Genomic DNA, 12,001 nt, shown 5'->3' with positions numbered 1-12,001 from the left:
ACTGCGTCATTTCCCCAGAGGTTTCCTCCTCCAGAAGAAAGATTTTCGCGTTTCTGTTATGGAATTGCGGTAAATCTATACTTCCTTATTCCTTAAAATAGATATTTACCAAAAGATATAAAATTTGATTGGGCATAAATATCTAGAATATTCTAGAACATTCCGACTCGGCATTTTAAGCGGTTTTTTAGAAAATGAAACAATTTTTGAACCGGACTCCAAATGAAATCTAATTACTGTCAAAACAACCGTATCGGTGCTAGATGACGACCAAGGGAGTATAACCGAGTGTTTGAGCTATCACCTGACGATAAACTTACAGACTGTCATAAATCATTCTGTGTACCAAACATGCGGCCCAATCATCACTGGGTGGTTGGCGGAAGGTGTAGAAATGAGGTATCTGCAGCGCCCCCACTTTGAATGAGGCTTTGACAAGGCCAAAGTCAAAGTATAGCCATCAGTTCAATTGAAGATTACAACCTGACGACTATGGCGACGCAAGGCGGCTCAAGGGGTCTGAACCATGGACCTGTTGTCGGAAACATTTTAGAGTCTGTCGACTATCGGGGAGGGTCGTTTAAAGTCCATTAGACTACGTAAAGAAGCTCGCCAGCCATAAGAAGAAATCATACCTGGGAAATCTGCTTGTGTCTGTACTCAAGCAAACTCTGTCTTCGAGAAATACGTGGGCTGTGAGCGGCAACGAACTCTCGCTTGGGGAAACATATAATGTCTTGATTGCCAACCGCAACACTGCAAAATAACGCTAGAGAAGCATATATTGACGACTAGGAACATCTTGATCGTCATGAGAAACGCTGCAAAATATTGTTGGGGAATATATGGATGACTCTGTCGGGATTGAATCATTCTTGGGGGGAATCTGCTTGTGTCTTCTCTCAAACAAACTCCACTTCTCGAGAAGTACATTGGCTATAATGAACTCTCGCTTAGAATATAAATGCATTGACAAAAAGTGCGTCTTAAACACCATCGAGGAAAATAGAGAGGCTTGACTGATAACGGCGCATCCTAAGCACCGCTGGAAATCCACTCGGTTGTTGCAAGCGAAATACCGATAATAAAAGATGAACCCGTGAACTGTGTTCAAAGGATCCTTGCTGGGAAATAAAATATTGTGACGGCTTCGCAGTCTACTAAAAAAACGCCGGCCCGGACGAGAAGAATGCCCAAGAGAGCCAAGTGTATGATATGAGATATCGAAGAAGAGGCGCACAAAAGTTGGGCCAATAAATAACAAACTCATAACGAACTTTCAAATTTTGAGCTGAAGACTCACTGGGGAATAGGCGCAACATAAGCTGCAACTTTGGAAGAGGCGCAGCGAGTGCGGCATCTTTTCTTGGGCTTGTCCCTGTCTGGGTAAAAACCCGATTAAAACCGTGTTTACTTTCATAAACACGAAACACGATCCTCTCTTAAATTCTCTCAAATTCCCACAAATGTTGTCAAAACTTGATCGACTTGTGCTATAAACCATGACTAATCGAGGTATCTATCTTATTCTTGTTTTAATTCGTGTTTTTGCTTGACTTTGATCGAAAAAAATTAGGGTTTTATCTTCCCCTATTTCGAAAATTTGGGACTTTTGCCTCAAATTGATTTGTCTTGAAAAATTGACATTATAGATGGGTAATTTGCAATGTTAGGAACATAACCATGTATTCTTTTTGAATTTTCGTCAAGTATTGAGCATTTGGGCGAAAAATGAGACGGTTTCTCGCTGTTTCAAAAATTGCTTCGAAAATGACCTTAGGATTGTCTGTTTTTGAAGAAACTCGGTGTTTTAGAACCCTTGTTAATGGTTAAACTTTATATCATCATGTCGAATTTTCAATTTGTGACAACTCTTTCGGGACACTTTTTAGGGCATAATCGCTATTGTAGCGAAATGCTACCAAAATTTCGACTCAAACCCGCAACTAGGCTTGAACTTAGACTTGAATTGCCTCAACCTACCACATGTGTGGTCGGGTTTCGAAAGAAATGGCCAAAGATGACGAGAAAACCCACTTTTAATGTTGGAAAATGCTTGAAATGGCTTCAAAGAGGCTTGACATGGCCTTGTTTGTCTTGACTTTGCAGATAACGTGCCTTCTACGTCGGAGAGAGACCCCTGGACGTGGACTTCGACCCTTCTTGTGATCTCGTGGCGGGAGAGAGATAAGAGGAGGGGGTTGAGGAGGTACCGTGGATGGCCGACGTGGGGCGAGGTGGTCGCCAGATCGTGGGTGCACCTGAGTGGGCCGAGAAATGGGATGGTAGACATCTTATTTGGACGGCAGAGAGCCACCTGTCTTATAGGACGACGAGGAGTTTGGTAAGTTTTGAGGTTGTTATTTCTATTACCTCTCCTATTTATTTGCCGTTTCATTTCTCATTTGTCTTATGCTAAAGATAGCTTTTGCTTTGAATTGATACAGGAGGCCGAGAATTTGAGGTCCTTTTCTAGTTACACGACGATGATGGATGCCTTCGGGAAGCTGTCGTAGGAGGAGAACGCCATCATCGAGCTGAGAGCCTTCGGGCCTTTGGTAGGAGTCTGGAGGGCGATCAGGTAAAAGAAGATTCAGGCTAACCTTAGCCTGATTTGATATTTCCTTGATCGGTACTGGCACACGACCTCGACTTTCAATATGCCTTTTGGAGAGGTCGAGGTCACTTTGGAGGACTACGGCATGTTCTTGGGCCTGCTGTGTGGAGAGGAGCCCTTGGTGTGGTCGTTAACGGCCATGATCGAGAGTAGACCCGCCCGAGGCGAGGAGGCTTATTTGCTGGAACCTGGCGGCGAGTGCTTCCAGCGTTCCCGGATTGGTACTGAGTTCCTACGCTAGGGACTACTTTGCAGGTAGGGTCCCAGCAACAGTGACGATGGAGGGGAGGAAGGTGCCTCCTCCTCCTTTTACTACTGAGCAGAGGGATCGTCTGTGGTTGTGGTGGTTCTTGTCTTCGATTTACCTTGGAGACAAGGGGAGAGGTTGTCGACGAATCTTCTTCCCTTTCTTGCTGACTTGAGTAGCCTAGTTCATTGGGACTGTGTTACTCCTGGCTTTGCATTCCTCGCCCGCTACATGAGGGCCATGGTACGTCCGGAGCTGATGGAGAAGGGGACTTCTCCTGCCACTGTTAGTCCTGGACTCTTGTTGGAGGTATGAACCTTTCCTTTGAATTGCGAAAGATCATTATTTCTTCATCTCTTTATTACCATTATCGTCTTTATAAAAAATTATTATTATTTTGTCTGCAGGCGTGGGTGTAATCCTACTATCCTAGCTTTTAGCCCAAGAGAATAGAACCCGAGCCGAGGGTGTACCCGGTCGTGAGGGACTGGGTGGTGTGCCGTAGGAAGAGTCAGCGCTCTTCTTACGACGTTTGTCGGAGGGGCGTGAATGACCCAACGTTGGACGGCGTAAGTGTCTTCGATCCTTACTTGATTATCTCCTTTCTGTCTTTTTTTTAGAAGTGAACATAGGAATAATCTCCTCCCGTTTAGAGCGGATCATAGGAATGACCCCTTGTTTTTTATTTTAGTGGGTGCCTAGACCTTGGGAGGGATACCCTGAGGCTCTGGCTTTTGTGGCCAAGGTATTTCGTCCCAGGAGCTCGAGTCGGTTGTTGCTGACGACGCCCATGGGACCTGTGTGGTACATGGGCGAGCGTTTGACTCGGCAGTGCTCTCGTTACACCTTTGCGGTCCACATCGATCCTCCACGGGTGATGTTTATGGAGCCTTCTGCGGTTGAGAGAGAGGTTGACTTGGCTGACGCGGGTGGTGACGCCTTCCTTCTTCCTGAAGAGAAGTACTCTGAGTTCGCCCGTCATAGGTTGGCGTACTGGCCGATCGTGGTAAGCATATTTACTTGTCATTTTTGATAAAACTGATAAATGATTAATGATCACCAAATTAACAATCATTTGAGTCTTGCAGAAGATTGAGGTGGCGGGCGCCGAGCTCCCAGATTTTCCATAAACACTGGAGTACGCTGACTCGACGGGCATGACGACGATCGCGGAGATCCGGGAGGTCAGCGAGGTCGTGACCGACGCAGGTCGAGGGAGTGGCAGCACATCGTGAGGATGGTAAGCCCCAAGCTTTGGCTATCTTTATTATTTTTATTGTATAGGAATGCACGCCCTTGATTCGCCCTATGGGAACCCGCCATTGGGAATGTGCACATTAAGGAACATAGGTTTATCACTCGGAATGGATGAGCGGGGCTTAGGTGGGAACGGATGCGGTCCCCCACTGGCAGGACTGGACCTTCGGGCAGTCAGAGATGCGTGGTTGATTGGAGGAGGTGGTGTGTGTGTGTATTACTGTATTTCGTTGTGTCTGCTTTTGTATTTGTTACCTCAGTTACTGACCTTATGTGGTAATGTTGTATTGTCTTTTTGTGTTGTGTCTGTCGTGATCCACTATGGTGAGCAGTCAGTCTTAACAGGTTGATGTTTGGATCATAGCGGGGTGCTTAGAGGGACGAGTCTATCACGAGTCGTGGCATAGATAGTTTCACCTAGTTGATAGTTATCACGAGTTGTATCTTTTATATCGTTTGTTTGGTTTAATGCACTTGTATATAATATAATTGTTCTTTTATGGACATTTGATTATTACTGACCTCGTGCAACCGAGATGGTAGCACTCTTATCTGCTAGGGAAGGTCTTATTAAGGCTCCTTGATAGATGGGGGTGTTACAAAACGTTTGATCCAAAGCGGCCATAAAGTTAATTTTTTGTTGTCCACATATTACTTTTATCGATCTAATTAATTACTGAAAATTTTAGCAGGGATCAAACATAGAAATCAACAATGTGCAATACAAAGGTATATCAACTGATAAAATTAAGCTTTTGATTGCAGTCCTATGAAGCCATACAATGGGTTAACGTTAGAAGACATAAGGCTATCGTATGAGGGAGATGAGGCTAATACCCCTAAACGTGTATTAAAAAATGTTATGTTTAGGTGATGATCGGACCTATGCAACCTTCTATTTGTCTAAAAAAAATTAAACTAGATAACTAGTAATGAGGAATAGTACAGTATATTTCAAGCGTTTTTTTAAAATAAAAAAAAAAAAAAAAAAAAAAAAAAAAAAAAACTGGTTAAGTAAATTATATACTGTATTTATCTTTACGGTAATAAAGATTATACCTTAATAGTTTAGCTACGCTAAGACCTAGGGCATTTTTAGTTAGAGTAATTTTGGCTCAAGTGCTGTTTTTTTATGAGAGGTTCGAAATAAATAGGTTGTTCAAGTTAGTTTTTCATAAGCTTGATTCATAATTTTAATGAATGAATTGTGCTCTTGTGTTTGTGAGTTAGTACATGTAAATAAATCATTATTACAACATACTCCCTCCGTCTCAGTGAATTGTTATCTATTGTTTTTTGCACAAAGACCAGTGCATGTGAAACAAACCAATAAAATAAAGGAATTATTACTCACTTGCTTACACTACCCACTTATAACAAATGACAATACTATCGGTTTTTCTAACTGTGTACTTATAGCACACATAAAGAGTTCATTATAGAAAAATTTACAAGAATATATCATTATAAATAAAAATTAAAGTGTTAACTCATTTTTACCATATTTAGCGATATGTTCTTCTGATTATTTTTTTTAATTAGCTTATTAACTTCTTTTTACAATAAGGTACACAAATATTTAATTTATCGTCATAATTCTTGTACAAAAAAAGTAGGTAAAAGTTAGGGTTTTATACATAACAGATCACATAAAATCAAAATTGAAATTTAATTTAAGATAGAATTAAGTTGAGGTAAAGGAATGTATTCTAAACCACAGTTCCATTTGACCATTCAAGTTATTTAATTTTTCATTTAAGAGTTCATTCATGAGGTCAATTGATCAAGTGCTATGTATTTCTAACATCCATATCTTGAATTAAAGAAAGTTATGTATGCATTTGAATTTTTTACATTGATTTTTTTTAGAAAACTTTAACATAGAATTTACAATTTGCATATTTTGAAATGACTTATTGGCTCCGTAACATTCAAAAAAATAAAAATGCTTGAAATATTTAAAAAAAGATCAATCGACTAAATTAACCTCCATAAAGTTTTAGATAAATAAATCAAATAGGATTGAAGGAAGGATAATGAATTAATAAGTGATGAGCAACCGAAATAACAAATATTTCGACTTTAGCCAATTTCTACTTAACTCCGTTTCAATTCAGTTTTGTTCAGTTTAATAAAACACAGCCTTCATGCCATTTTTTTATTATATATTGTTTTCGTGAAAAAAAAAAAAAAGGATATGAGCTAGTTTTATAGCATTAATTTTCAAAATGTTTACATTTGAAATATACAAGGAAATTTTGATGCATGAAGTCATGATTATATTTTTCTAAAACAACCAATATACTCCCAATTAAAGTCTCAATATGCATATTAAGCGTGATCACAAATTACTTGGGAAGTTAATCAAGATATTGTATGTAATAAAATTCTATTAACCTAACTTCTTAGCCTAATTTTACTCCATTACCATAGTTATTAAAATAACCTATGGTTTAATAAACCTTAATTAATAATCACTTGTCAACGTAAGAATACATTTTCAACTTATATATATATTCATCTCAATTCTTATTTTTTTTCCTCAATTAATCTCCTAAAGAATTATATATTATATATATAATAAAGCCCATCAAAATAATGAGTAATTCATTTTATCTATTAGGAGTACAATTCTTACTATTACTTCATTCATATACATCATCTAAGGTGATAGCTCCTATCTCCTTTCCTATCTCACCCTCGCCCGCCTATTCGTTAAGAAGTTTCAACGTCGTGAAAACTTTTGGAGCGAAAAATGATGGTAAGACAGATGCAACACAAGCATTTCGTAGAGCATGGAAAGCTGCATGCGCATCCTCGATACCTTCCCAAATTTACGTACCACATGGTACATATTTACTAAGACCTATAATTTTTGAGGGAAATAATTGCAAATTAGATGTTTTATTTAGAATTGATGGTACACTTATTGCACATAATGTTACCTATAGAAATGAAACTTGGATTGGTTTTCATAATGTTGATGGACTTCATATTATGGGTGGTATCCTTGACGCTCAAGGTAAAACTATATGGGATTGTAAAGAAGGTCATGCTCGACTGATGAGATGTCTTAGAGGAGCTAAGGTAATTTTAATTCAGAGTTGGTTTTTACCACGCTTCTGTTTTAGCTCATTGTATTTTGAGGTGTGCGATAGATTAATGACATTTTGATGTTGTTATTGTTGTTTTTCTTTTATGTTATATAACTTTTAAATTATTTGTAAATTTCTTCTAATACGGAGTAATTTTTTTTTTCTTCTAATTGTAGTCGTTGAGCTTTGAAGGCTCGAAGAATGTAATAGTTGATGGTTTAACATCAAGGAATAGCCAAATGTTTCATATTACGATTAATGCATGCGAAAACATACATATGGGAGGTGTGACAATCACGGCCGATGGTGATAGTCCAAACACCGATGGTATTCATATGGAAAAATCAAAAGGAATCAAGATTATGCATTCACAGATTATGACGGGAGACGATTGTATCTCAATTGGACCCAATAGTCACAATATATGGGTCGAAAACGTATTTTGTGGACCAGGTCATGGAATTAGGTATTACTCTCATATATGTTTCTCCTATATTTCATTTTTTTTTTAAACCTCGCATTATAATTGGCTTCTTTCATATAGGAGTAATTCTTTTGTTGCAATACTAAGCAATACGACGTGCTAAAATCGTATGTGAAAACAAAGTACCTAGCTAGACCTAGACATGCCAAAATGTTCGGGTTCGAGTCGGCTCAGTTTGGTATGAGTCTTTTTCAGTTTAACATAATTTGGGTTAGATTAGTTAAGTTCGGCCGGGTCAATTTGGGTTCGGGTCTTTCTCAGGTCTGTTATTATTAAGTTATTTAGGGTCTTAGGGATAATGGATTCTATGCAACAATAAACATTCGGATCATACCATATAAATCGGATCAATTCATTTTACAGTTCAACTGGGGTCCTTAGTTCGGGCGTCAAGTTGGGTGCGGGTCTGGTTAGTTTATCTAAATCCAAATGAGCGGCTCGATTAAATTTCCTACCAACAAACCGTAAAAGTGAATTAAAACGATTACATATATAACATGAGAATTTCATCAGTTAATTAGTGGTAAATTTGGATAAAATCCAAGTTTGTAATAATACTTCTGAATTTATTGTGTTTTGAGCAGCATAGGGAGCCTTGGACGTTTATCAGACGAAGGAGTAGTGGTACAAAATGTGACGGTAAAATCTGTAACATTTATTGGTACATATAATGGGTTAAGAATAAAGACATTTTCTACTCCAATTTATGGAATTGTGAAGGATATATACTTCCTTGGAGTAACTATAATCGACGTGCGTTACCCAATTATCATTGATCAAAATTACTGTCCACACGGCATCTGCCCTCGCGCTCAGGTACGGTAGTCTCTTGTAAAACGATTTTACATATAAAACCTATTATGGTAGTTATTAACCTACAAGGTATAGGAGATTCGAACATGCGACCTAATGTCAGTAAATCAATAATATTTTTATTTTAACAACAAATTTTAACTTTTTGGATAGATTCTCTATTTTAATTGAAATTACCGTCACTAAAACATCACAATACAAATTCTCATATAAAACAATTTTTCAATATAATATGGAGTGCCATGATTTGTTACAAATAACAATGTACTAAATATTACATTATAAATTCTCATATAAAAAGATTTCGTGATAGTTTGTATGAGACTTATTGATATAAGAGTAAAAATGAATTAATTATTCATTGAATATTAGCGGATTGATATATATACAGATAAATTTATTTTTTGGGTTTGTTCCTTGATTCTGTTAGTCATCGTTCGAACGACTATGCGGGGTCTGTCTTGTGTCTTGGGCCTTTATTAGGTCATTCTGTATTAGGTCTTAGAGAATATCATATAAACTCTCTAAGCCTCTACCTAGCAGTCATACCGTCTAAATCTGTAATCTGAAAACTCCTCACATATCAATAAAACTCTTTCCCTTCTGCCTTGTGAACGTAGCTAACACACCGTTAGTGAACCACGTAAATCTATGCGTTTGTCTCTTTATTGTTCTTTTATTAGTTCTTTCTTACTTCTGTTATAAGATTTATAGTTAAACGAATCGGTTCCATGTTTGTGATTTTTTAATTGTTTGTAAAATAGGGATCGGGCATACAAATTAGCAATGTGATCTACAAGAGTATTCATGGAACATCATCTTCACCGGAAATTGTGACGTTTAATTGTAGTTCAAGGAATCCATGTTATCAGTTGATATTACAAGACATCAAGCTCTCATATTCTGAATCTAAACCTATATGTCATTAGGGGTGGGCATAATCCGGTCCGGACCGGAAAAATGGACCGGTCCGGACCGGAATCGAGTGGACCGGAACCGGAATTAAAAATTCCGGTCCGGTCTCCGGTCCACCATTTTCCAAGTTTCCGGTTTCCGGTCCGGTCCGGTCCGGGACCGGTATTTTCCGGTCCGGACCGGTTTGGACCGGAATTATGGTTATTTTCATTTTTTTCTTAAAATTGTATTTTTATTCCGGTCCAATCCGGTCCAACCGGTCCAAACCGGTCCAATGGACCGGAATTTTTGGACCGGAATTTGAAAAAGTGGGTAATTACGGTCCAACCGGTCCGGTCCGGTCTTGGACCGAATTTTTCCGGTCCGGTCCCGGACCTGAATTTTTATAATCCGGTCCGGTCCCGGTCCGTGAATTTTACCAATTCCGGTTCCGGTCCAAACCGGTTCCGGTCCGGACCTAATAATTGTCTAGGGGAATTTCATCGCAAATTTGTAAAAGATGAAAATTCGTATCTCTCAAGTCTTTGATTAACCATAGCATAAATTTAATCGCAAGTAGGAGTTGGTTTTTAGTCAAGATATGATTTGTGATGGACTTTTTTTTGTTTATTTTTCTAGGCTAATTTGTGTTTTGTCATATAGATCTGAACAAATATTTTGAAATGGGTTATTGTCTCACGAGGAAACAAAGTCAAGGCAGTGGACTTGTTGGCATTGACTATCATCAAAAAATCTACAATGTTATCTACCTTTTCTTTTTTGCCTCTAAATAAATGTTCTCAGTCACTACCCGATAAAATAACATTGTAATTGTCTCCTTCAATTGACACCTATAAAAAAAGGTGATATATATTCAACGGTTTGTGAGCGGAGAAAATCACAAAAATTAGAAAGAAAATAAGTTGATATCGTCACTCATAGACTAGTGGCCTATTAGAGAGGCCAATTTGTACGCATAAAAAAACTTGATGAGAAGCGGATGTAAGGACTAGGGATACTTTTTTTTTTTGTACAACGATGACTAGGGATACTTGAGGTGTTGAACAACATGGACTATGGTCTTTGGACGGGTCTTTGGACGAGGACTAGAACTGGACCCGATCAGAAAAATCGATCCGAATTATCCGAGAATCGGCCCGATAGAACGCAAACATTTGCTAAACCGAAACCGACCAGAACTGGCCTGATGGTTAACTGATAAACCGATAGAACCTAAAACGATAGGACCCAAACCGACTTGTGACTCGACCCGAACCGACCTGAAATCTGATTCACCGCAAACCCTTTTAAACCCGAACCGAACTAAACCGAGTAGTAACTCAACCCTAAACCCGTTTTAACTCGACCCGACCCATAGCCAGATAATTTCTTTTAAAATAATCTAAACTTTGCTTTCAACTGTTTTTGTTAATAAATTTGATAAGAATATCAATAATTTTCTTTTGCAAGACAAAATGTAATCTCAAAATAGAAAATTAAGATCATGACAGTGGTAGTAAATTATATACATTATTCCCGGTGCACAGATTGAGGCGGTAACATGCAGATAAAGGCGGTGACGTACATTTGATGACGTGACAACTTGATTAAGGTTTTAAAAGATGGTGCGATAGTTTTACAATGTACTAAAGACGTTAAAACACGATTGTGGTTCATTGATCGACCTTATAACGTGTTATTGGGTGATTAACGACGTAATGAGACGAGAAGTGAAGCAATGCGTTATTTAGCATCGGGGATTGTTAATAAGTCGTATTTGAAGTTTTGTGGAGCATACGAGTCATAAGTAGTTTCAGAATGTGAAGTGAAAGTGGAAACAACACCAAACTCCGTTTTTCACGGTTTTGGACCTCGTCCTAATTTGAGGTCTAACTCAAAAACCGTCTAAGAAGTCATGGCTCCAACCGTCTTAATTCTTATCTTAGGTGAGTTTTGTTTTTGTGTAGGATCTTTTATCTCCAAAGGCTACCATTCGGAAATTATTTGAAGAATCAATGCAAAGGTACCAAGGGGACCCGGTTTGGAACAATGAGCTAAATGTCGCGTTCAACCTTTTCTCTTTTAATTCAACAAAGCTCAAAGGACTTTTGGAAGTTGCATATGAGTCCCACACGGTTCCTCAGGCAGCCAAGTCAGTCCATATTGCATAAATAAGGAGTTGAGCAAGCAAACAAAGAAGGGTTGGACTATTAGTTTACTTTATCATTTCTTTGCTTTATGTCCTTTTCATTTTCAGTTTGTGTAAGGCCTTGTAAGGTCCTAGGCTGTCGTTCCCTTCTAATATAGCAGCTCCTTTTGTGGCCCTTAGATGTAGTTTATAATAAAGGGTCAAGATTGTAAGGCTTGGTCTATATAAACCAAGCAACCCTAATGAGAATTTCAGATTTGAGTGAATTAAAAATATGAGTTTGAAACTGAAGTTTTCAATCAACTTTCTTCTTGCTTAGTGTGGAAAACCCCTCATTACTTAGTGTTTGAGGCGGAATTAACTCTTGCTTCGTGATCTTGAGTTTAATTCCAAGGCTTAAACCTGTTTCGTGATCTAGTTTAACTCATATCCCGGTTACTTGTTC

At 38.4% G+C, this 12,001-nt stretch overlaps 1 protein-coding gene across 1 annotated transcript; it reads left to right on the top strand.

The window, feature by feature from the left end:
• Positions 1–6,719: 6,719 nt before the first annotated feature.
• Positions 6,720–11,683, top strand: LOC141655744 (polygalacturonase-like). The gene is made up of 5 exons (XM_074462807.1): positions 6,720–7,208; positions 7,393–7,682; positions 8,285–8,516; positions 11,375–11,559; positions 11,665–11,683. The coding sequence occupies exons 1-5, from the start codon at positions 6,720–6,722 to the stop codon at positions 11,681–11,683; spliced, it is 1,215 nt and encodes a 404-aa protein (XP_074318908.1).
• The last annotated feature ends 318 nt before the right edge of the window (positions 11,684–12,001 follow it).

This window comes from Silene latifolia, chromosome 5 (genome assembly GCF_048544455.1).
Source record: "Silene latifolia isolate original U9 population chromosome 5, ASM4854445v1, whole genome shotgun sequence".
In the NCBI taxonomy this organism is placed as follows: domain Eukaryota; kingdom Viridiplantae; phylum Streptophyta; class Magnoliopsida; order Caryophyllales; family Caryophyllaceae; genus Silene; species Silene latifolia.
This window is presented reverse-complemented; position numbering and strand designations above follow the sequence as displayed.